The following is a 24545-nucleotide window of genomic DNA, read 5'->3' as shown; positions in this document are numbered from 1 at the left end:
CCCCTGGGGTGCCGACCCCTGGCTCCTTCCTCCCCCGACCCCTGGGGTGCCGACCACCCGACCCCTGGCTCCTTCCTCCCCCGATCTCTGGGGTGCTGACCCCTGGCTCCTTCCACCCCCGACCCCTGGGGTGCTGATCCCCCAACCCCTGGCTCCTTCCTCCCCCGACCTCTGGGGTGCCGACCCCCCGACCCCTGGCTCCTTCCTCCCCCGACCTCTGGGATGCTGACCCCTGGCTCCTTCCACCCCTGACCCCTGGGGTACTGACCCCTGGCTCCTTCCACCCCCGACCCCTGGGGTGCTGACCCCTGACTCCTTCTACCCGACCCCTGGGGTGCTGACCCCTGGCTCCTTCCTCCCCTGACCCCTGGGGTGCTGACCCCTGGCTCCTTCCACCCCCGACCCCTGGGGTGCTGACCCCTGACTCCTTCCACCCCCGACCCCTGGGGTGCTGACCCCTGGCTCCTTCCACCTCCGACCCCTGGCTCCTTCCACCCCTGACCCCTGGGGTGCTGACCCCTGGCTCCTTCCACCCCCGACCCCTGGCTCCTTCCACCCGACCCCTGGGGTGCTGACCCCTGGCCCCTTCCACCCCTGACCCCTGGGGTGCTGACTCCTGGCCCCTTCCACCCCTGACCCCTGGGATGCTGACCCCTGACTCCTTCCACCCCCGACCCCTGGGGTACTGACCCCTGGCTCCTTCCACCTCCGACCCCTGGCTCCTTCCACCCCTGACCCCTGGGGTGCTGACCCCTGGCCCCTTCCACCCCGCCCCCGGGGTACCGACCAGGTACCGACCAGGCGGGGTGCGTCTTGCCCCTAGCACCCCTTTGTCAGCGCTGTCACCAGTAACAAGGCTCTGCGGGAGCTGGTGGCCGAGGCCAAGGCGGAGGTGATGGAGGAGATCGAGGATAACGGGGAAGAGGAGAGCGCAGTGGACGCCACCTCTGTGAGTGTGGGAAGCCAGGCTGGGGCGGGGGAGGGAGGCTGGCGCTCTCTTGCCCTGCCCCACGTGGAGGTCACGTGAGGGGCCTGCGGGAGGGCCTGGCTGAGGCGTGGGGGTGGGGAGCCCATGCGCAGTGTTTCAGAGTCCAGATTTTCACATAAAACCACCTGCTGTCCACCCTGGTGGCACAGCGGATTGCCCTCACCTCCAGCTCCAGTGTTCAGAGCCCTCCGTCCTTCCCGGTGTGGCTCACACAGGGGTTTTTGGAGGCAGCAGGCTAAGAGGCTGTGCCAGCTGCCCCATCTGCTGCCTGGGCACAGGAGAGGAGTCTCTGCATGTTTGTACTTCTGCGACCCAGTGTGAAAGGCGTGAGTAGGATTGCCAGCCAAGGCTGGCCCCAGGCAAAGAACACCAGACCTGACCTGAAAGCAAGAGAGGCAAGGGTGACTCAGGTTAGCAGAGCGCCTGCCCCCCTGCAAGCCAGACCCCGGAAAGAGCTGCTGGCCATGAAATCACATGGCAGTCCAGATTTCCAAGCTGGAGCAAGATGGCTGCTGAGCCATCCTTCCAGCTCCCCTCCCAGGAGGGCAGCAGTAGCCTAGAGAAGCTGCGGCTAGACTGGCAGGGGCTTCTGGGGCCTCGCCCTGGGAGCATCTTCATAATGAGGTGGTAGCGGTGGCGAGAACAGCGGCCGAGGAGACCCCTACTCCCCTCCCCTAGCAACACCCACACAGCTCGCTGTCTGACTTGGCCATGTGTCTTCTTTAGACCCTGGGGAGCCACACTCAGGACTCTTCTGAGCCAGGCCAGCTGAGCCCACATGCCCACCAGCTTCTCCAGGAGCCGGCTGTCCCACGGCCGTCCAGCCAGGCTCAGGATGGGGTGTCTGGTGCCCACAACCAGCCCTCTGGGGATGGGTGCCCGCAAGCCAGCAGCCCTCCCGATGTGGCCCCTGCAAATGAAAATGGCCTACCAGTGCCCGTGCCCCTCCGGAAGCCCCGGCCCGTGTCCATGGATGCCAGAATTCAGGTGGCGGAGGAGAAGCAAATGCCTGAGGATCAGAGTCCTGCAGCCACCAGGTCCCAGAAGGCGAACCATGACCGGCCCAGCCCAAGCCGGCCCAGCAGCAGTGCCTTGGAGTCCCTCGGTGGCGAGAAGCTGGCCAACAGCAGCCTGGAGCTCCCGGCCCCCACGGGCCCGGGCCTCTCCCAGCTGACCTCGGACAGCATGGACTGCAGCACCTCCCTGTCTGCTGACCTGTCCCTGAACAGAGAGACGGGCTCCCTGTCCCTCAAGGTAACTTCATTTGGCTGTGCCTTCCTAGACCCTGTCCTGCCTCTCTCTTCCTGTAGACTCTTTTTGTAAATATGGTGGACTCGCCTGGAGCAGTCTCTCCCCGGCTTTTCTCTGGAGAGCGGCTGCGGTGAGGGGGTGATGCATGATGTCCTGGTGAGCAGAAGTCTGTCTCTTCAGGGATGGGGCCTGTGGCCAGGGCAGTGCTCAGCCCTCAAGGCAGGGCTGCAGCCGAGTGGGCTTTTTTCCCTTGAGTTCCACACCCTCCTGCCTTCCTTACAGCCGGCTGACAGCTGGTCCCTGCCCAGTGGAGCCTGCAACTGTGCATCTAAACACTGAGGGTTCAGACTTGGGCTCAGGAGCAAGGAGACTGGTCCCAAGGGAGGTCTCCACCCAGTGAGGAGGAAGCTCAGCTCTCACCTTGACCCCCCTGCCCCTACTCCCTGGAGGGCTGTAGGCTTCACCTTGTGTCATCCATGGAGGGTAGGCTGAAGTACTGAGTTTTGGCACTTTATGTGTTCCCTGGCCAGGACTCAAGGCTGCACAACAAAACCCTGAAGCGAACACGCAAATTTGTGGTGGATGGCGTAGAGGTGAGCATTACCACCTCCAAGATCATCAGTGAAGATGAGAAGAAGGACGAGGAGATGAGATTTCTCAGGCAAGTTCAGGAAGGACCACTGATGGTAGTAATGGTGGGGATGTACTGAGAGGGGTGGGCACTTGTCTGGGTGAGGGATGGGTACTCATTGGATGAGGGATGGGTACTCATTGGATGAGGGATGGGTACTCATTGGGATGAGGGGTGGGTACTCACTGGGATGAGGGGTGAGTACTCATCGGGATGAGAAGGATGGGTACTCATTGGGATGAGGGGTGAGTACTCATCGGGATGAGGGGTGGGTACTCATCAGGATGAGAAGGATGGGTACTCATTGGGATGAGGGATGGGTACTCATCGGGATGAGGGGTGAGTACTCATCAGGATGAGAAGGATGGGTACTCATTGGGATGAGGGATGGGTACTCATCGGGATGAGGGGTGGGTACTCATCGGGATGAGGGGTGAGTACTCATTGGGATGAGGGGTGGGTACTCATTGGGATGAGGGGTGGGTACTCATCGGGATGAGGGGTGAGTACTCATTGGGATGAGGGGTGGGTACTCATCGGGATGAGGGGTGGGTACTTGTCTGGATGAGGGGTGAGTACTCATTGGGATGAGGGGTGAGTACTCACTGGGATGAGGGGTGGGTACTCATCGGGATGAGGGGTGGGTACTCATCAGGATGAGAAGGATGGGGTACTGTGTCTTCTACAGTGGGGAGCCTGCTTGAGAATCTGTACTTCCTCATCTCTCCACCTGCCTACCTGCCCAGCTGTCTGTTATCTGTCCCTTCATCTGCTCGTCTACCCACCAACCCATCTATTTCTCTCTCCATTCATATACACACCTAGTGACCCACGTCTACTCCACCACTGGTATATTACCTATCAATCCGTAATCCATCCGTCCATCCACCCACCTATATCCATCTACCTACGAATGCTGATATCACCCACTGACCCAATCACCTATCCATCCAATCACCCATTCATCTATCATCTGTCCATCCATTTATATACCCAACTATCTACCCGTCCATCCATCATGCATCCACCCCTCTGTCCATCTACCAGTCATCCAACCCCGCCATGCTTACCTCTTTCCTCCATCTGTGTACTCACCACAGACGGTGGCTCAGATAAACAAGGCTACTGTCTGGTAAAACTTAACCTGATTGGCCAACATACAATACACAAGACATTCTTGGTTGTGCTGTACTCTGTGAAGGAAGTGCTGGGTTTCACCTGTATGGTGGTGAGTGCTGGGGCGGGGAGGAGGAGCGGCCGTAGGCCCTGGGGTGACCGCTAGTTTTGTTCCAGGGGAGTTGCTGGCACCCTGGGGTGACCACTGCGGTGCTTTTTGTTTCATGGCCTGCACCTCTTTTGCTGGTTAGAATATTCCTTCTTTTCTTCCTGAAGATCTGTAAGCACTCTTTGTATTTTGAATGTCAGTGCCGAATGCAGCCTGAGGCATTGACTTGTAACCACAGCTTGTCTTTGCCAAAGACTTGCACGGCTTCGCCTTGGCCCAGCCCTCAGTGCCGCGTGCCGTGAACACGGCTCCTCTGAGGCCGCTTTCTCACTGGAAATGTTCCCATCCAACCTTCAGGCGCCAGGAACTTCGAGAGCTCCGGCTCCTCCAGAAGGAAGAGCACAGGAACCAGGCACAACTGTGCAGCAAGCATGAGCTGCAGCTGGAGCAGATGCACAAGCGTTTTGAACAAGAAATCACTGTGAGTGTGAGCGGACGGGACCAGAGGGCTCTTGCTGCCACATTTTCTCTTAAGAGGAGGTTGCAAGGGGTTTGGGGACAGCTCACAATGTTTGCCCAATTACTGTTGCTTTCCAAAAGCACAGAGATTCCCCTCTACAGAGAAAATCACCCCGTGGACACAGTGCAACACCCCTCTAAGGTTGATGGTCTGCTTTCCCTTTTGCAGATGGAAATTATAAAATAGAGTATCAGGGATTTTAAGCGACTTAGCCTAGGTCACACAGCAAAGAGGTCTTGGAGCTGGAATTCGAACCCGCTTCTGAGCACAACCTCAGGTTTAGAGAGCCTTTGCTGAGTTTCTCTGAACTGTTGCTCCTTCTAGACCAAGAAGAAGTTTTTTGACACCGAGCTGGAGAACTTGGAGCGTCAGCAAAAGCAGCAGGTGGAAAAGATGGAGCAAGACCACTCTGTGCGCCGCCGGGAGGAAGCCAAGCGGATCCGCCTGGAGCAGGATCGGGACTATGCCAGGTTTCAGGAGCAGCTCAAACTCATGAAGAAGGAGGTGACTGAGGGCTGGCGGGGTGTTGGGCACTGCGGGCTCAGCCTCACCTCACAGCAGAGGGTCTGGGAGCTGCTCAGAGCAGTGGCGGCTGTACCTCTGTGTATTCTCAGCTTCTTTAGCTATGCTGGCTTTGTACCCAGCCAGGCCCTGGCATGGGGCGTAGGGAGGGCCCTTTTACCTTCTCGCAGCCTGGCACCGAGTGAAAGCAGAAGGAAGGGAGGGGTAGTGGTGGCCCTTCACGCTGGAGAGGCTGTTAGCACACAGGATGTGGGCACACACACAGTAACCCCTCAGCCCTGTCCTCCCCTCCCCACCCTGCCTGCAAGGGGAAGTGTCAGGGCAGTGGGTGGAGGGAGATCTCAGCCTGCCCTGAACGGGGCAGCCCTTGCCTCCCTTGTGAGGGGCTGGAGGGTGTGCCTTCATTTTGGGATACCCTTTCTTAGGAGAGTTAGGGGAGGACAAGCAAGCAGGAACAGCAGCCTCAGTCTCAAGTTGAGGACAGGATGAGCGGCCCTGCTGGACCGCAGGCCCAGCCTGACCCACTGTGGGTGTGGGAGGTGTCATCTCTCAAGGGCCACAGGCAGAGCCTCTAGAGCCCTGTCTGAGCAGAGCCAGCACGGGACAAGTGAGGCAGGGACCTCAGCGAGCTCAGTCGCCAAACAGTGACATGCAGTATTTAAAAGCAAAAACGAGTAGAGGGACTCCATGAGTCAGCTACTGGAACAAGGGTGGTATCCTACAGGGCTGGGCAGCGTGAGGCAGTGTTCTGTCTGTCCTGCTTGCTTCGTGGTTGCTCTGAGAAGATGCCTAAGAATCATTTGGAGAATCACCTGCTCAACCCGTACTTGAGCAGAGCATGATGGGGCAGGAGTGTGCGGCAGAGGGCTCGCCTCAGGGCGGACAGGAAGTGAAGGTTCCCCTCATGGTGGACAGGAAGTGAAGGGCTCCCCTAAGGGCGGACAGGAAGTGAGGGCTCCCCTCAGGGCGGACAGGAAGTGAAGGTTCTCCCTCATGGTGGACAGGAAGTGAAGGGCTCCTCTCAGGGCAGACAGGAAGTGAAGGTTCTCCCTCATGGTGGACAGGAAGTGAAGGGCTCCCCTAAGGGCGGACAGGAAGTGAAGGTTCCCCTCAGGGCAGACAGGAAGTGAAGGCTCCCCTCAGGGCAGACAGGAAGTGAAGGTTCTCCCTCATAGTGGACAGGAAGTGAGGGCTCCCCTCATGGTGGACAGGAAGTGAAGGGCCCCCCCATGGCCGGCAGGAAGTAATGGGCAGTAACAGGAGGGGAAGGGTAAGAAGCAGCCTCCGACCAGGCAGGAAGTTCCAGATAGTTTAGTTCACCCACATTTTGAATCCATCAGTGAATTCAACCATTCATCAGATCAGAGCCCTGATGATCTAACCATCTCTGAGATTGTGCTTTATTGATCTCCTCCAAATCTCTCCGTCCAAACAACCTGACCATCATTATTAACTGTCAGTGAGTATACTTAAAATGCTAGTGCTTGTTCACAAGTTTTGCATGCATCGGATTGATGTTAGTGTCTGTCTCGGTGACTGAGTTTGGGGCGTGCTCCTCACGCTCCTGCCTCACCCCCAGAGAGAGGAGGGGTTGTGCTCGGAGCACTGGGGGTGGAGGGGAGCTGGCCCTCAGCATGGCATAGGATTAGGAGCCAGGCCTGGCTTCAAGTCTTGGTTCAATGGCGTGCCAACAGCATGGGTTTCCCTGGGTCCTGTCTGGCTGAGTGTCTGCATGTGTGCTTCTGTGCTGGTGCCAGGCATTCTGTAGTGAACAGAAGGCAAGAAGGGAACTCAAGTCCAAGACAGCCAGAAGACAAAAGACAAGTACACTATCGAATACCTAAAACAGTTGGATATGTGCTGTGAATGCCAACTGCCCTGCTAACTAGAGAAGATACAGACAGAGCCGCCTTTCCTTGGTCTGGAAGGTGTTCTAGCTGATATTTAAGCTGAGCCCAGAGAATGTTCCCGCAGGGTGGAAAGAACTTAGATTGATGGGCTGGGAAGGTGGCTCAGTGGTAGAGCACTTGCCTTGCATGCTCGAGGCCCTGGGTTCGATTCCTCAGCACCACATAAGAAAAAAGCTGGAAGTGGCGCTGTGGCTCAAGTGGTAGAGCGCTAGCCTTGAGCTGAAGAGCTGAGGGACAGCGCCCAGGCCCAGAGTTCAGGCCCCACGACCGGACCAAAAAAAAAAAAAGAACTTAGACTGAAGTTATTTAGGAGAGCCCAAAAATGGTGTGACAGAGACCTGGAAGGTGAGGAGATATCAACAGATGACTCTGGAAGCAGACCAAGCAGAGCAGAGGCCAGGGCCAGGGATTGGCATCCATCCCTCACAGTTTTGTGCCTTCAAGGGTGAGGTGCACATTAGGTTCTAGATGCAGCGTCTGTCACGGGGTAGTGCACAGTGGGGCTGGTCTCCCCCTGGCTCTGCACCCCACCATGTTCATCCTGGGTGTCTGCAGGAGGAACTGTGAGAGGAGAGCAGGGGGTGCTGCCAGGGCCCATGGAGCCATGTCCTTTGCCATCCTGACAGAAAGCAGATTTTCTTCCAAGGATTCCAGGGACAGCTTGCGTCTGTCACTGGTTCCGGGCAGTGTGGAGCTGGTACAAAGGCTCTGCTCACACGACAGCTTCTCTCATTCATTCATTCATCATTTATTTATTTTTGGGCTGGGCATTGAATTCAGCATGCTAGACAAGTGCTTGTCTCTGAGCCACCCACCCACCCTGACACAGTACTCAAGTTTTCCCTTATTTTGGGGTGTTTTTCTTCAGAATTTTCATGGAAGGGAAAGTGCTGAAAAGCACTGAAGGAAGTCCAGGTTCTGGGACCAGAAGAAGGGGATGGAAATGAGATAGCCCAAAGATGCCCCCATCCAGGGTGGGAAGTCTAGGAGTGGCAGACAGCCCTGGGGGACGGTGGCCCGGTGGAGGCTCCTGGGAGCGCTGACCCTGCCGCTTCTGCCGTCCCTGCTGCAGGTGAAGAGTGAGGTGGAGAAGCTTCCCCGGCAGCAGCGGAAGGAGAGCATGAAGCAGAAGATGGAGGAGCACACACAGAAAAAGCAGCTGCTGGTTAGTCCCCAGCCCTGGGGTGGGGAGCAGGGGTGCTTGCTGGAGCCCCAGACTTGAGGCCTTGAGTGATGTGAGGCCTATGCAGAGGTCCATCCCTTTTCTGAACGCCCAGGAGCAGCTCACCCTTGAAGTCCCACTGGCCTCACCTCTCCACACAGCCTTCTCTGATTCCTCACACTCCCACCAGAGGTGGACGCCCTGTGTCTGCCTCTCAGGGATGACAGGTGTATGCCGCTGTACCATGGCTATTGATTGATGTGAGGGTTGCATTAACTTTTGCCTGGGTGCTACCTGAGTGGCCGGGTTTACAGATGTGTGCTGCCACGTCTGGCCCTCTATGCCCTTCGTGTGAGGCACCTAATCTTTTTTCAAGCTTAATTTTATTTTCTTGCTAGTTTGGAAAGGTAAACACAGGCACGAGTGGCTTTCCCCAAGCAGCTTGGAAGGCTGGGATTGTTGGGACTCAGGCCAGCAGGAGAATGTTCTCAAGACTTTGAGAAGAGCTGGATGTATTAGTAGCATACGCAGCTCTCTCCAAGCCCCACAGCCAGGCAGGAAGTGAGACCCTATGTAAAAAAATAGTGGGCAAAAGTCAGGGCTGGGTGGGGCTTATTGGTCTGAGTGTCTACTTAGCAAGCACAGGGCTGGGGCCGGTTGCCCATGCCTGTGCCTGCCACTCAGGAGACTGAGCTCTGATTATCACGGATCACAGTTCAAAGCCAGCTCAACAGGAAAGTCCGTGAGACTATCTCCAATTCATCACCAAAATAGCCAGAAGTGGAGCTGTGGCTCAAGTGGTAGAGTGCCAGCCTTAGGCACGCACACACACATGTACACACACATGTACACACACACACACACACACACACACACCTCAGGGACAGTGACCAGGTCCTGAGTTCAAGTCCCAGGACTGGCAAAAAAAACCCGCAAGACAAAAAACAGAACAAAACAATAAAAAAAATTAGACTGGATCTCTAGACAAAGAAATGCCATACGTTCAAGGAAAGGGAAATGCGCATTGCCGTGATTTGATAACTGTGCCCTGTTGACAGGTGAAGAATGGCCAGAACATATCCCATAAATGTACAATTGTTGTCCATTAAAATAAAAAGTGGACGGTAGTAATTAAAGGTGGACGATGAACTCCACCTGCCCTCGTACCTACTCATGGCCACTCAGTCCCTCTCTGGCCCCACTGGATTCTTCTAACTCAAATCCCAGATACCACAGCACCCTGTATCTATAAACACCTCTTTCATCGTAGGTACAACCAGCACGACAAGATTGTGCCTTCGCTGGGAACTGGGGCAGATGCTCTGTTGTGAGTGTGCACTTTGCCCGTGCAGATGCTGACTTCACTCTTCAGCACTCAAAGAATTAACAGTGATGCCTGAAAACTTTGTTTTTGCCAGTCCTGGGGCTTGAACTCTGGGCCTGGGTGCTGTCCTGGAGCCTCTTTGTGCTCAAGGCTTGCACTCTACGACTTGAGCTACACTTCCACTTCCAGCTTTTTCTGAGTTTATTGGAGAAGAGTCTCATAGACTTTTCTGTCTGGGCTGGCTTTGAACTATGATCCTCAGATCTCAGCCTCCTGAGTAGCTAGGATGACTGGCATGAGCCACTGGTGCTAGGCTTTGAGTAACATTTTTGCATACTAGTCAGCACACACATTTGTATTTCTCAAAACTCTTCCCACAATCCTCATTCCCTCCCCCCATTTGATTCCAGGTTCAAGTAAAGCCCATCTGTTGCACTGGCCACTGTAACTTGGTATCTTGAGACATTTTCTTCTTCGTTTTCCTCATTTTCTTCTCTAGCCATGCTGACCTTTCTCCTGTGACAGGAATAAACACTGTTTTCCAGGCTGACTCTGAGTAAGTCTGTCTCCCCTGCCCCCCAGGACCGGGACTTTGTTGCCAAGCAGAAGGAGGACCTGGAGCTGGCCATGAAGAAGCTGACGGTGGAGAACAGGCGGGAGATCTGTGACAAGGAGCGCGAGTGCCTCAGCAGGAAGCAGGAGCTCCTTCGAGGTGGGCCTGGCGTCACCGGAGGAGCACTGGAGCTGGGTGGGCGAGGAAGGGGTGGGCGAGGAAGGCCCTGTTCCTCTCCACCTTGAGGAAGCAGGAACTCCTTCGAGGTGGGCCTGGTGTCACCGGAGGAGCACTGGAGCTGGGTGGGCGAGGAAGGCCCTGTGCCTCTCCACCTTGAGGAAGCAGGAGCTCCTTCGAGGTGGGCCTAGCGTCACCGAAGGAGCACTGGAGCTGGGTGGGCGAGGAAGGGGTGGGCGAGGAAGGCCCTGTGCCTCTCCACCTTGAGTACACACCCTTCCTGGTGAGACAGGCAAGCGGACTCCCTGGAGTCAGGACTAAGGCGAGGGTACTGGTTACATAGTTCACATATCAAGGCAAAGTGGGAAAGGGAGAGGGCTGAGTAGCATGGATTGGAATTGGAGCTAAGCAAGCTGGGTTAACAAGTCACAGAGATGTTGTTGACAGCCTGGCCCAAAACTGTCAGGTGGGACCCCCTGCTAAGGCTCAGAGTTCTCTGGCTGACTGAAGGTCTGTTCTGGCTGCTGTGGTGCACACCATAGACCATGTATGTGGCTTGGGAACAAGTTCTAGGGGCCGCCAAGGCCAGGGCCCGGGCCCGGGCTGTCCTTGCTGATGGTGCCTCTCTTGGTGTCACTAGGGCGGGAGGGGAGGGGAGGGGAGGGGAGGGGAGGGGAGGGGAGGGGAGGGAGGACCTGCCGGCTCTCACCGGGCTGGTGCATCCTCGCAGACCGGGAGGCAGCCTTGTGGGAGATGGAGGAGCACCAGCTGCAGGAGAGACACCAGTTGGTGAAGCAGCAGCTCAAAGACCAGTACTTCCTGCAGCGGCATGAGCTGCTGCGCAAGCACGAGAAGGTGGGGCTCTGCTGTGTGCTGCGCAGGGGGGGGGGGGGGGAGGCCCCACTGTCTGTCTGTCAGGGGAGGGGAGGGGGTCCCCCCTGGGCGGCAGGGGCATTGTAGAGAGCCAGGAGCTGCTGTGGCCACAGAGATGCCCCAGGATGTTCTCTGGGAAAGTTCTACTGAAGCTATGGGGCCTAGAAATTGGAGCAAGCCAGCATGGGGGTAGATGGGGAGCTGGGCACCTGGTCCAGTCCCCCTGTGCTTCCCTTCCCCTTTGTCCTCCTGGCCTCCATCTTTCTGTGCCTCTTCCTTCACATCCCCTGAGAAGACTCTCCGCCCCACATCTGCTGGGCAGCCTTCCTGTGCTCCCGGGCAGGGCAGCGAGGACCAGCCTGTGGGCCGGATCGCCTTCTCTGTCTGTGCTGTTAGGTGCTCTTCAGGCCCCACAGTGAGAAGGGAGGGAGACACACTGGGTAATGACGCATCCCAGGGCAGATGCCAGCTGGGGCACTGGAGCCAGCAATCATGGAGGGGTCCTGCAGCAGGCATGCCCACCAAGAGGTGTGACGGAAATTCACATATGAGTTTACATCTGTCATCAGTAATGATGAGCAGTCCCCTCTGGCGTACAATTTGCTTTGAGTTATTAACTAATAATAGTACCATCACAGGGAAATGAGATGGCCTTTGGAGTAAGAATCAGAATATTCCTAACTAATAATACAAGCACTTGTCTTACTGTGCGGTTACACCTCACAGCCCCTTCCTAAGTTGCAAACGCATTTGAATCCACCGCGGACTCCAGGCTGTGTACGTGAGGCGCTCTCCCTTTGTGAGTGCCGAGCATCTAGCTGTTGTGCCACTGTGAGGAAAAGATCAAATGTCACGGCATTGTTTCTGTGAATTGTCTTTTACACGCCCTCATAAAGTCAAAAATAGGAATGAAGAGTCAGGGAAAACAGCAAACATTGAGCAGTAGAGGTAAACGAAGCCTGTCCTGGGCCCCGAGTCCTGGGCTCTTCGTCCATGCTGGGGGCCTCACCTGGCCCGACTGGGTGCCCCCTAGGAGCGGGAGCAGATGCAGCGCTACAACCAGCGCATGATGGAGCAGTTGAAGGTGCGGCAGCAGCAAGAGAAGGCCCGGCTGCCCAAGGTCCAGAGGAGCGAGGGCAAGACGCGCATGGCCATGTACAAGAAGAGCCTGCACATCAACGGCGCCGGGAGCGCTGCCGAGCAGCGTGAGAAGATCAAGCAGGTAGGCCGGGCCTGGCCACAGGCTCCTGGGTGTGGGGCAGACCCCTGGTGACGGGCTGTACCCTTCCAGTGTCGCCAGTATGGAGTAGATGAGGTAGTGCTGGTCCTAGCCCACAGCCCTTTGCTGTGACTTGGGCCCCCAAGATTCCTGCACACAATTGTAGTGCATCCCCTGAGGATGTCACGTCATGACTCTGGTGGCAGAGCCTGGGTTTTCACTCAGGATGAGGGTTAAACCAGTGGGGCACAGCTCGATGGGGAGCAGGGGGAGCTGGCCACCGACGCTGTGCCGGCCAGGTGCCTGGGATGGGCCTGCAGACGAGGGTGGAGATGGTCAAGGCCCAGCCGGCAGAGCCGGAGTCACAGCCTCAGCCTTTCTCCAGTTCTCTCAGCAGGAGGAGAAGCGGCAAAAGGCTGAGCGGCTACAGCAGCAGCAGAAACATGAGAACCAGATGCGGGATATGATGGCGCAGTGTGAGAGCAACATGAGCGAGCTGCAGCAGCTGCAGGTACTGTCCTCCCCCAGACCCTGTCTGCCAGGGCCGGCAGTGCCCAGGCCAGCTGCTGGAGAATCATTCTGCCTCCAGGTCTCACTTCCATGGCCCTGAGCTGGTCATGGGGTAGTGGTGATTCCTGCTTGCAGGATTTGTGACCAGGACGCCTTGCCCAGGGTCTGCCACAGTGGGCTGCTGCGTTTCCACCTCCGTGTCTCCAGGACACGCTGCCTGTTGAAGCCCTTGGAGCCCCCTGTCCCATGCCTGTGGGTTGCCTGCAGACAGGAAGGGGTTTCTCGCCAGAATCAGGCCGGCACCCAGAGCTCTCAGTGCCCAGATGGCCCCAGGAAGATAGGCCTTGGGGCCCCCTCGTGGCAGAGTGAGGCATTTACACTTGGGAGCTGGGGCCCCTCAGGAAAGTGCACAGGCCACCGAGCCCTTTTGAGGGTCTCCAGAGGGGCACAGAGGCTGGAGGAAACGGAATAGCACTGAAGGCAGGCCTCCTCTTTTGCTGCCATGAGGATCTGCATCAGTCACGCAGCTGTTGCCCCTCACTGCTGAAAGGCTTAACAAAAAGCCCAGAGTGCAAGCTCCATGCTGCTGGCCTTGTTCCCCATCAAGTCACCTGCCAAGTTCCAGAAACCTCCAGCTTGAAACTTAGGGGCTCAACCCCCCACCTCCTGGGGTCACGGCACCTGGGCTCTACCTCTCACCTCCCAAAAGCCTGAGGATGGAGGATCCACTAGGCCAGTGAGAGAAGGATGCAGCTCAGTCAGCAGGGTCTGCTGTGGGTCAGTTCCGGGACCAGGCCTGTGACTCGCTTCTATGCTCCAACCTGGGCAACAGAGCAAGACACCTGTCCCTTAAAAACAACACAACACAGACGGTGGCTCCAGCCACTGAGCTTCTGGTGAAGGCCTTTTGTTGGCCTGCAGATGTCCATCTATTTCCTGTGTCCTTAAAAGGTCCCTCCAGGAGAGGTAGGAGAGGAAGGCAGGAGACTGAAGGCCAGCTGCTTTCTGGTCTGCCTTTTTGTAAGGCCACCACCATCAAACCCTTTCCACCTTCTGAAGGCCTGTCTCTAACCCTCCCTTTGGGGACAGGGACTCAACTTGAATTTAGAGAGAACGTAATTTAGTCTGTAGAACAGATGCTTAAACAGTGGCTATTACAATGAATATTAGAAGCAACCTAAGTGACTAAAAGTAAGGGAGATTTAAATAAGTATTTAAATATATACCACGTGATATTCTGATTATGCAGGTGTTAAATATGAGCACAAATTGTAGAAATAATATTTGTAATATAACATCAAGCATAGAGAGGGAGAGGTTTTAGAATATAGGCAGGCTAACCAGTCTATAACCAGATAAAGTGGTACATGGCCATAGTCCCAGCACTTGGGAGACAAGAGGATCATGAGTTCAAGACCAGCCTGCGTGAGATCTTGTCTCGAGAAAAAAAAAAAAAAAAGCCAGCAACAAAGGGGTCAGAGCCCTACAGGAATTTTGTTGTGTTCCTAGTAGTTGCTTCTGCCTAGGTTAGGTGACAGTTTACTTGTGGCTATTAGTTTTGTTTGTTTAATTAAAACATATCTTCATTTCTGAAAATATGAATAAAGCACATTAAAGTTGCAGAACAACTACAGAAATTCTGCCCTGAAGTTTAGCAAGAACTGTCATTGTTAGCAGTCTGTAACAGTTCTCCGGGAACTGCTTTGGCACATGTGTATACGGTGGACTTATATGCAAATATATATATATATATATATATATATATATATATATATAGTTGTATGCCAAGGGTATTGAGAAGAAAAGATAATGTGGTACATGCAGGATGCTAGCACCCCCAGGGCTGTGACAGGAAAGTCTCCGTGCTCTCACACACTTGTTCTGCCTGGGATTTGTCACAGAATGAAAAGTGTCACCTTTTGGTAGAGCATGAGACCCAGAAGCTGAAGGCCCTGGATGAGAGCCACGACCAGAACCTCAAAGAGTGGCGGGACAAGCTTCGGCCGCGCAAAAAGGTACCATAGTGGATGACCGATGGCTGGGTGGGCAAGGACCACTGCTGAGCTGTTTCAGGTCTGAGAGTCCAGCTTCATGAGGCTTCCTCACGGCCTGTCAGGCACTGGCTGCTCGCTGCTCTATAGGCACTTCCAAACAGGAAGCATACCTTCAGGCCTAATGTGGAGTCTGTTACCCTCTTTTGCCAGCTGGGGACACTTAGGTGTGGCCTAGTGTGTGTACCGAGCACGCGCCCCATAGAAAAAGCCCTGTGCGATGAGGCCTGGCTCACGGGACACCTTCTGTCCTTGCAGTGTGAGTGGTGTTGTGTTCTGTTCACAGGTGCCACCCATACTCAAATGAGCAGAATGACATGAGAGCAAGTCTTTGGCTCCTCCTTAGAATTCTGCTCACTCCACCTTGGCTCCAGTGCCCTCCTACTGTCCTGTAGACCGAACCCAGCAACCCCCCCCCATCTTATTTTTTGTTTTGTTTTTTTTGCCAGTCGTGGTGCCTGAACTCTGGGCCTGGGCACTGTCCCTCAGCTCTTCAGCTCAAGGCTAGTGCTCTACCACTTGAGCCACAGCGCCACTTCCAGCTTTTTCTGCTTATGTGGTGCTGAGGAATTGAACCCAGGGCCTCATGCATGCAAGGCAAGAACTTTACCACTGAGCCACCTTCCCAGCCCCCCTATCTTATTTTTTTTGCCAGTCCTGGGGCTTGAACTCAGGGCCTGGGCACTGTTTCTGAGCTTCTTTTTGCTCAAGGCTAGCCCTCTTACCACTTGAGCCACAGCACCACTTCTGGCTTCTTCTGTGTATGTGGTACTGAGGAATCGAACCCAGGGTTTCATGCATGCTAGGCAAGTACTCTGCCACTGAGCCACCTTTCCAGTGCCCTCATCTTATTTTTTGAGGAAGTCTCCTGTATAGTCAGGGCATGATCTTGAGCTCAAGACTTTCCTGCTCAGCCTTGGGTGATCATCTGGGTGGCTTCACCGTGCCTCTCCCTTCTCTGCTCCCAGCTTGAGCAGCCCGTACTCCCTACCTAAATTTATCTCACATTTACTTCTCAGCCTCTGTAGCAGCTTCTGGCAAGATCAGTAAAAATCGTAGTAGCCAAATCTCATGGAGAAAACTTGATTTGTCCTCCTGGGCTCCCTGAACTTGTGTTTTCTCTTGCTGGCATATCCAGGTACCTGGCCTCTCTGACTGCCCCAGTTCACTCATCCCACACACACGCCCACACCCTTTGTGCTGTGCCCTGGAACTTCAGGATCCAAGTGGCTCCTCCACTTGCTTCAGTTGGGAGTTGAGCCTGCTGACATTAACTTTAGAACTGAGATGTGGTATTGTCTGTCATCTTGTTGTGATGCTTGCTTTGCTAGGGTGCTCTTCTAGTAGGATTATTTAGTTTTTGTTGTTTTTAAATCTTCTGATAGGATTCCCTATGTATCTTTTGCAGTGCTGGTTTAGTAGACATGAATTCCTTTCTTTTTTTTTTTTAATTGTGAAAATACTGTAGAGAGGGGTTACAATTACAAGGGCAAGATAATGAGTACATTTTTTTTTGGGGGGGGGGGGGTTGGTCATGGGGCCTGAACTCTGGGCCTAGGCGCTGTCCCTCAGCTCTTCAGCTCAAGGCTAGCGCTCTACCACTTGAGTCACAGCACCATTTCTGGCTTTTTCTGCTTATGTGGTACTGAGGAATGGAACCCAAGGCCTCATGCATGCAAGGCAAGCACACTACCACTGAGCCAACTTCCCAGCCCCAATGAGTACATTTCTTATCAAGCATTGTAGCCTCCTCCTTTGTTTCCCCTTCCCATCCCATCTCTCCCTTCCCCCCAATTCCTTTCTTTTATTTACCATTCAAGGTTTTTTACCTCCATGAAGTCTGAAGGATAGGCTCTCTGAATAAGAGGCTAGGCTGGCCACTGTTGTCTTTCAAGACTCGAATTCTTTCCCTGCCCTTCCTGCAGTTAAGTGTTTTTGCCAAGAATCTGCTATTATTCCAATGGGCTTGCTCTTGTGGTCACATGCCCCTCCTTTGCAGCTTAGTGCTTATTCTGTGCATTTAGTGATTTTACTGGGGTTTCTTCTCTGCTTTTGTCTGCTTGAAGTTCTGTAAGCCATCATCACCTGGACGATACTCTCTTGGGACTGGGTGAGTTTTCTATCATGATTTTTTCAAATGGGTTTTCAATACCTTTAGTTTTTATCTTTTTTTTTTTTAATCTATCCCCATTATATATAGATTGGATCTTCTTGTGCATGCCCTTGGTGTCTTCTAAGAAGCATCCCTCAAAACAGGTGAACCAATGCAGGAACAAATACAAAATACAGACTTATACAGAGCAACAATGAGGTTTTAGTTGTGCTATTGTCTGTATGTGTAGCTTATATACAGCCTTTTCTGAGGTAGCAGAAGTCAGTTTTAAGTGTGAGGGCTTTGCTTCCCTTGGAAGTCCTTACATGGGAACAAGGCTTTATTTTTTATTTTGGTCCGGTTGTGGGGCCTGAACTCTGGGCCTGGGCGCTGTCCCTCAGCTCTTCAGCTCAAGGCTAGCGCTCTACCACTTGAGCCACAGCACCACTTCCGGCTTTTTTCTTTTTGCTTATGTGGTGGTGAGGAATGGAACCCAGGGCCTCAGGCATGCAAGGCAAGTGCTCTACCACTGAGCCACCTTCCCAGCCCCGGGAACAAGGCTTTATAAATCCAGCTAATGGCCAGTGCCTCTGCAGTTTGACTCAGTAGAGTCCCAAGCCTGCTTAGCGGGCAGGGGCAGTGCTGCTTCCATTCTGTCATGGGCAGTGCTGTGAGCTTGTCCCTTGGTGTGCAGGGTCTCTGGGGTCCCTCAGCACATGCTGCAGGCGGCTTCACAGCTGTGGCTCTGGGCATCTGCTCTCTGGCTCAGGGGGTGTTCCCAAGCCTCCTCCCCGCAGACTTCCAGCCTCTGGATTTCTTTTTTTTTTTTTGTCGGTCGTGGGGCTTGAACTCTGGGCCTGGGCACTGTCCCTCAGCTCTTCAGCTCAAGGCGAGCGCTCTACCACTTGAGCTACAGCGCCACTTCCGGTTTTCTGGTGGTTTATTGTAGATAGATAGGAGTCTCATGGTCTCTCCTGTCCGGGCTGGCTTTGAACCGCGATCCTCAGATCTCAGCCTCCTGAGTAGCTAGGATTACAGGCGTGAGCCACCAGCGCCTGGCTAGCCTCTGGAGTTCTGACTGCAGTCTCCTTCCCAAAGCTTAAACTTTTGTTGATCCCTGATGGCTGTTTTGCCTGCTCTTCTTTCCCAAGCTTCTTATAACTAGTTTAAGTCTAGAGGTTATGCCCAAGTGTCCCATGCACTGCCAAACTGCTTCTACCTCTTGTTCCTGGACTTGGGGAAACAGGGTCCCTACCCCAGACCAGTCCTCACCTCTGCAGGCTGGTGGAAAGTCCTTAGATGGTATTTTCCTGAGGCTGAATTTGGCGATTTCTGGGTGGTTCCCCAGCCAGGAAGCCAGATGCCAGTTCCAAACGCCTTTGCTGCTATTTCTACCATCTCTATTGTTTCTCTGTTACTTCCTGGGTTCCCACCCGCAGAATCTCACTTTTGTGTCACTGGAGCGAAGTGTTGAGTGCTCCGTTTGCCGTCTTGTCCTGCGTGCCCTCCCTGCCCCTATGCTCTGTTGCTAGCTACACCCCAGCTCGGCTTCGTGTGGGTGTGTGGTGAGCACAGGACCTTGTGCTTGCTCTGGCTCCAGCCCATTCTGTCTTATCTTATCAGACTGACCCTCCTCCTACCTGTGCCTCCCACGCAGATGGGACCACAGGCTTGTGACGCAACGACTGCTTGTGGGATGGAGCGAGCCTCAGTGACTTTCTGAGCTGGCCTCAAACTGCAATCCTCTTTCCACCTCCACCTTCCGAGCAGTTTGGATCACAGGTGTGAAGCACTGAAACTGGCTGTTTTTAAACGAAGGTTTTCCTTCCTGTGAGCTCATGACGGTGAATACTCATGCAGTCTGCTTCCCCTGCCTTCACTCCTGGTGGAGTGGCAGGAGGGGTGAAGGAGCCGGTGTCCCTACTCACTCGAGTCTGGGGAAACGCTCACAAAGCATCACTGGTGGAGCTTTGTGGCTGGTGGGATGCTTCTAGTGCCTTCTATCCTCTCTCAAACACAGGCTCTGGAAGAGGATTTGAACCAGAAAAAGCGGGAACAGGAAATGTTCTTCAAACTGAGTGAAGAAGTGGAGTGCCCCAACCCGACCACGCCCAGCAAGGTCACCAAGTTCTTCCCCTACAGCTCGGCCGATGCTTCCTAACGCCTGCAGGGAACTATGACTGGCAGTACGGGGCCCAAAGACCCTCGGCCTCTGCAAACAAGTAACTCAGGGCCCCTCCGCCTCGCTTCTGTGCCAGTTCCAGCCAGACCCTTGCTTCTGCTGCCTGCTTCTTACTCCTTGGTGGAGGAAGGCAGTTTACGGTTATCCCTGACCCTAACTGCCCTCATCCCCAGATCCCATTGAGTGGCCAGTGATTGGGGCAGCTGGGACAAGGGCCAGGAGAATGGGTCTGCTGTGGCCTCAAGACCCTGCCTGTCTTGCAGTTTATGGGCTGGAGCATGCTGGTCACTGGGGTCACTTCAGATGTGGCCCTGTGTATAGCAGCTCCTGCAGTGCAGACAGGAGCCACCTGCCATGCCATTTCTTGGAAGTGCCAGGCTAGAAGCCAGTCCCTCCAAGGTGTCCTTACACCCCGGACCTACTTTCTGCTCACAACAAAACTGTTTGTGTGGCCCTGGTAGGTGGGGCAGTCTGTGGGGAGCCATGCTGGGTTTTGGCCTCAACATCCAGAGAAGGCACTTTGTGCTGCCAGTTTGCTGGCCTTTGCCTGGCATCCTGTGTTTAGGGTAAATTCCCTACCTCTTAGAATCCACAGGCCGGCTGCACCTGGCTCACACTGCCCACCCCGCTCCACTGCTGCCTGAAGGTGCCTGGGGGAAGGCTCCTTTCCTGGGCTGTGTCCAGGAGGCCCAACGCACATTTCAGACCAAGCTTGGACTTCTCAGGAAGAATGTTTTCTGCCCCCAGGAACATGGCAGAAGCAAAGGTTCTGTGTCCCATGCACTCTTGGGCCTTTAGGTTGGCTCAAGGTGTTGATTTTCATAGGCTGCTTTTACAACCCACCATAAGCAAATGCTCCAGCCAGCTTAGTCTGTTTACAAAGCACACCTCTCACCTTGATTTCAAAATGTTCCACTGAAACAGAAAATGAATGGCTTCTTCAGGAAAACAGCTTCTTTTCAAGAACTTTATGGTCCTGACAACAGTGAGGACTCGGGCAATGACGTTGGTTGTGCTTTGCTGGCAGTGATGTCTGGGAACCCCAAGGTCTTGTTGGCTCCTCCATTCCTCAGGGATAGGGCCCTGGATGTTTCTCTTGATTTCAACGGATGCTTGGCAAGGGAGGGCCGGTGGCTGAACAGGCAAAGAGCATGTGGGGTCCTGAATCTTTACTGTGAAGTGAAGAGGTTCTTGGGACAGACACGGCTATCGGTGGTTTTCTTAAGTTTGGCTTGCTGGATGGGACACAGGCCCCGGGGGAACCCATGTGGGTGGGTGACCAAGGTTTGTACATTGTCCCTGCAGCCAGGAGTGTGACAAAAGTACAAGTGAGATGTCAATTTTGTAGTTCAGGGAAGGTCTGCTACTGTTCCTCATGTGGCTTGTGGCTCCCAATGCCCAGCTCCTTTATGACGTTGCTGCCTCATTGCTCAGTACCAACTAAGCCCTCCTAGCTGTGCTGTGCTTTTACAGATGGGGTCCGGCCTGGTCATCAGACTCACCGACAAGCCTACATGCAATGCTCATTGCCAGATGTGCACACAGTATTCCTCAGGCCCTGTACTACTAAATTTCTGCATCAGGGACGAATGTTTCTCCCTTCAGTCCATTAACTTATATTTCCCTTTATGAAGAAGTTATTTTTACATGGTTTCCAAATTTATGAAGTTTTTGTAAGATGTTCTCTGCAAAGTTAACTGTGAGAATGTAAATATGCTTCTAATAAATAAAGTAATTTGCATCTGGGGGTTGTTCTTTTGGAATGGGGTAAAAAAAACAGGTGTGTTTACCCAGTAAGAAAGCTTATTTATTATTCTGAGTACCCAGGTGCCTCCATTGTAAAACTGCAGGTCAGACTCCAGGGTTTCTGTCTCAAGTGATGCACAGCAAGAGAGGGAAAATATATATCTGGGTATGTTCTCTTCAGCCCTCAGCATCATTTTCCTTTCATAACATGCATTGACCTCCAAGAATTGTATAGGTTAAATCCTCTCAAGAACCTTGGAGAACACTTCATCATTCCTAGTTCACAGATGAGGAAATAGACCCTGAGCAAGGGGCAGGCTGGGCTCACAACCTCTTCTGACTCGATAAGGCAATTCTGTGATCACAACAGGTCAAGATAGAAATGAGACCCATCCATAATCATGCAAGAACACACATAAAGGACACAGGAATAACGTCTGTGTCACAAAAAAAAAAAAATGACTAAACATCTTCAGCTAATTTGAGGGGTTGCCTCAAATTACAGCCCTAGCCTCATTCCTTCAGATAAGATTTTCTGAGATGTCCAACCCTAGAGTTACCTCTATTCCTGACTGCACCCACCCCAGGGCAAAGCCCTGCTTCCTTAAAACTTACCACATTCCCCTAAGACCTGCAGAGAGGCCTGAGTTCTCCCTCAGGGCAGCTGGCAGGAAACTACCTTGCTCCTGGGGAAGTGCTCAGGAAGCCCTCAGAGACTTGGTGGAAGTCCCGTGGTGGAGGCAGAGCTCCAGAAGGTTCCACTTCTTACTCCTAGTTGTGGCCTGCTCTGCAGTGAAGCTCCATGAGAAGGGCTCAGTTATGTTCAGGGCTGGTCGCCAGGGCTCCCAGCAGTGCAGCAGATGCTGGAAAGTTAAAAACAGTACTTATCTTCTGAACAAGAGAGCAAGAGCTCAATTCGCCCGGGACCCTTCTCATCCCTGGGCTGGAGTGGGAAGACAGCTGCGGGCCCCCTCCTCCTTCCCACCCGCGGCCTGCGCCCTGCCCGGCCCAGCTCCCCTTCCGGCTCCCCTTCCACCTAGGTGTTCCCCCACCGAGGCTGCGGCCCTTCCCCGTCCCGGGGAGACCCCGCACTCTCCCCGGGTGGACCCCTCCTCCCCCTGTGCACCCCCCCCCCCGTGCTCCCTCCCCTCTGGACGCTCCCCCCCTCCCGGGCCTGAGCCCAGCACCCCACCACGCACGCTCCCCCCCCCCCCCTCCGCTCCTCGCCACCGTCTACCTCCGCTCAGCAACCCGCGGCAGGACCGCGCGCGAGCGGCCGGCGTGGAGCGGCCTGGCCAACGTGGACGGCGCATGTCCGGAAGTCGGCGCACACGCAGCGCCGCCGCCGCGCCAGGAGTCGCCTCAGAGTTTCCGTTCCGGGCTTCCCCCGCCCGGAAGTCCGCGGCGACGGCGGAAGGAGGGCGCGCGCAGAGCCTGCCGGGACTCGTAGTCGCGGCGCTTTGGCGGCCCGGCCTGAAGGAGCCCGAAGCCCCTGGGTGGGAGCCGCGCCCTCGCCGTCCAGCCGGCCCCGCCGCTCCGCCGCCGTCGCGGCCGCCGGGCGGGCGCTGCCCGGGCGGCCGCTCGCTCCCACCACGCCCCCGGGGCCGCGGCGGCCGCTGGGAGCCGTAGTCCGACGCCGCGCACTGCGCCGGCCGAGCAGAGGGCGGAGCTGCCGGCGGCCGGGCGGGCGGCAGCTGGAGTGGGCGCGATCGCCGCCGCCGCCGCCGCCGCCGCCGCCGGCGCCTCCTCTGCCCGGGCCGTTCGCTGTGCGCGGGGAGAGCGAGGCGGGGCCGCCATGGAGCCCGACTCCGTGATTGAGGACAAGACCATCGAGCTCATGGTGAGTGCGGCCGCCGACCGTCCGCCTTCCGCCCGTCCGGCCGGGCGGGCCTGCGTCCGCGCGAGGCCCGCCCCGAGTTCCCCGCCGCCCCGGCCCGGCCTCGGCGCGGCTCCCCGCCGCCCGCGCCCTCCGCGCCCCGGCCCCCTCCCGCCGCCCGTTCCCGCCGCGGCCTCGGCTCCTCGCCCTCCGCCTCCCGGCCGCTCCGCCGGAGGAGCGCGGGAGGAGGAGGAGGAGGCCGGCGGCGCCGCCCGGCCCGCGGTCCCGGCCTCGGCGTCCAGGCCCGGGCGTCCCGCGGGGTCAGGCCTCCCGGACAAAGGGAGGGCGCTGCCCGGGCCCGCAGAGGCGCGCGGCGCTGGCCCGGGCGGCCGCGGTCCCGCCCGCCGCCCCCAGCTGCCTCGGCCTGGCCGCTGCCGCCCGCGGGGCCCGGAGCCTCCGCCGAGGCGGTGACGACCGCGCCGCGGGCCCCGGCGGCCCCGCGCGGTGACCCCGCGCGGTGACCCGCGGGGAGGGCGGCGACCTCGGCGCCGCTTCCCACTCGGGTGTGCGGGCGCCGCGGGGCCTGTGCGGCGCGCGCGGGGCCCGAGGCCGCGGCCGGGCCTCCCGGTGCGAGCCCCCCGCGGGGCCGAGGCGGACACGTGCGCCCGGCCGCGGTCGGAGCGGCGCACCTCCTCGGGGGCAGCGGCGCCCGCACCCCGCCAGGCGGGCCCGCCCGGCTCCACTCGGGGGAGGCCCGCAGGCCTGCTCGGAAGGGAGCCCCGGCAGCTCCTGAGCGCGGGGTCCGAACTAGGAGCCTCGGCCTACGGTCGCTCGCCTTCCCTGCTCCCAACTCGAGTCCCGACTCCAGGTTGGGGTGCAGCTCAGTGTCCAAGCCCGGCACCCCCGCCGTTGGGCCTCACAGCATAGTTCTGGTCTGCGGTATCAAGAGAGATTTCTGACATTTAGGGACGGTATAAACTTGGACTTCAAACAGGATTATCAGAAGCTTATCAAAGATTATGATCATTTGAAAATGACTTTTTAAGGATTTTAACGTTCCTTGAAAAAAATAAGTTGAGACCTGGCACTTTTCATAAACATGTTTGTGAAACTAAGCACAGGTGCCTGTCCGCAGATTGAGAAAATCCAGGGTCAAATTCGGGAATGATTTGCATACGTCTTTCCCTGTGTAAGTGAGTTACCATGCCTATGTCGGAAGGTTTTTAATACTGACTTCAAGACAATATGATTGAAGGAGAAGGGGTTAAACCGATGGAATTTTGAAAGCCCAGAGCATGAAATATTTTAGATTTTTATGAGTCTGTTTCAGTACTCAAATATTTATGATTGTGCTGTCTGTACTAGTTTGGTAATGGTTACCAAGATAACTTTCATGTGATATTTCAGCATAACCTGTCCTTTTTTTTTTTTTAATCATCATCCCTCTGTCTTAGATTTTTGACACCCCCCCACCCCCCCCCCCCCCCGCTTTTTTCCCCTCCTCTCTTTTCTCTGTTATGGAGCTTAAATTCAGGGCCTGTGCCCTGTACTTTTGCTCAAGGCTAGTGCTCTACCACTTTGAGCCACAGTGCCACTTCCAGTTTTCTTGTAGTTAATTGGAGGAACTTTTCAGCCCCAGCTGGCTTTGACCCATGATCCTCAGATCTCAGCCTCTTGAATAGCTAGGATTACAGGCCTGAGCCACTACCACCTACCTCTCTTTCTTTTTTGTTGGAGTGCTAGGGATTTAACCAAGAGCCTGTTGTGCCAGGCAAGCAGTTTACCACTGAATC

At 55.5% G+C, this 24545-nt stretch overlaps 2 protein-coding genes and 1 long non-coding RNA gene across 6 annotated transcripts in view; 2 read left to right on the top strand and 1 right to left on the bottom strand.

Annotated features, from left to right (window-relative positions):
• Stk10 (serine/threonine kinase 10) overlaps positions 1–20931 on the top strand; it is a 53108-nt gene extending 32177 nt beyond the window's left edge. Inside the window, exons 8-19 of the mRNA XM_042672331.1 lie at positions 824–949; positions 1715–2242; positions 2770–2900; positions 4453–4576; positions 4940–5119; positions 8120–8212; positions 10116–10245; positions 10994–11118; positions 12170–12358; positions 12741–12866; positions 14767–14880; positions 19029–20931. Coding sequence (XP_042528265.1) covers positions 824–949; positions 1715–2242; positions 2770–2900; positions 4453–4576; positions 4940–5119; positions 8120–8212; positions 10116–10245; positions 10994–11118; positions 12170–12358; positions 12741–12866; positions 14767–14880; positions 19029–19169 — 2007 coding nt within the window. The 3' untranslated portion in view covers positions 19170–20931. The remainder of the gene's footprint in view (positions 1–823; positions 950–1714; positions 2243–2769; positions 2901–4452; positions 4577–4939; positions 5120–8119; positions 8213–10115; positions 10246–10993; positions 11119–12169; positions 12359–12740; positions 12867–14766; positions 14881–19028) is intronic.
• LOC122101861 lies at positions 20780–22243 on the bottom strand. Its single transcript, XR_006146421.1, has 2 exons — positions 22174–22243; positions 20780–21799 (listed from the first exon to the last, which is right to left on the bottom strand). It is a non-coding gene; the product is annotated as an uncharacterized LOC122101861 (long non-coding RNA).
• Positions 22244–22505: 262 nt separating this feature from the next.
• Fbxw11 (F-box and WD repeat domain containing 11) overlaps positions 22506–24545 on the top strand; it is a 98829-nt gene continuing 96789 nt past the window's right edge. For 3 of the 4 annotated variants that reach the window (XM_042672335.1, XM_042672333.1, XM_042672332.1), the window contains exon 1: positions 22506–22776. In XM_042672335.1, the coding sequence (XP_042528269.1) occupies positions 22732–22776 (45 nt within the window). In that variant the 5' untranslated portion in view covers positions 22506–22731. The remainder of the gene's footprint in view (positions 22777–24545) is intronic. The other variant, XM_042672334.1, reaches the window with a different exon arrangement.

The sequence above is a fragment of the Dipodomys spectabilis genome, unplaced genomic scaffold (assembly GCF_019054845.1).
Source record: "Dipodomys spectabilis isolate Male_0828 unplaced genomic scaffold, ASM1905484v1 ptg000699l, whole genome shotgun sequence".
NCBI lineage: Eukaryota > Metazoa > Chordata > Mammalia > Rodentia > Heteromyidae > Dipodomys > Dipodomys spectabilis.
The sequence above is the reverse complement of the archived record's forward strand: the minus strand, read 5'-3'. Positions and strand labels throughout refer to the sequence as shown.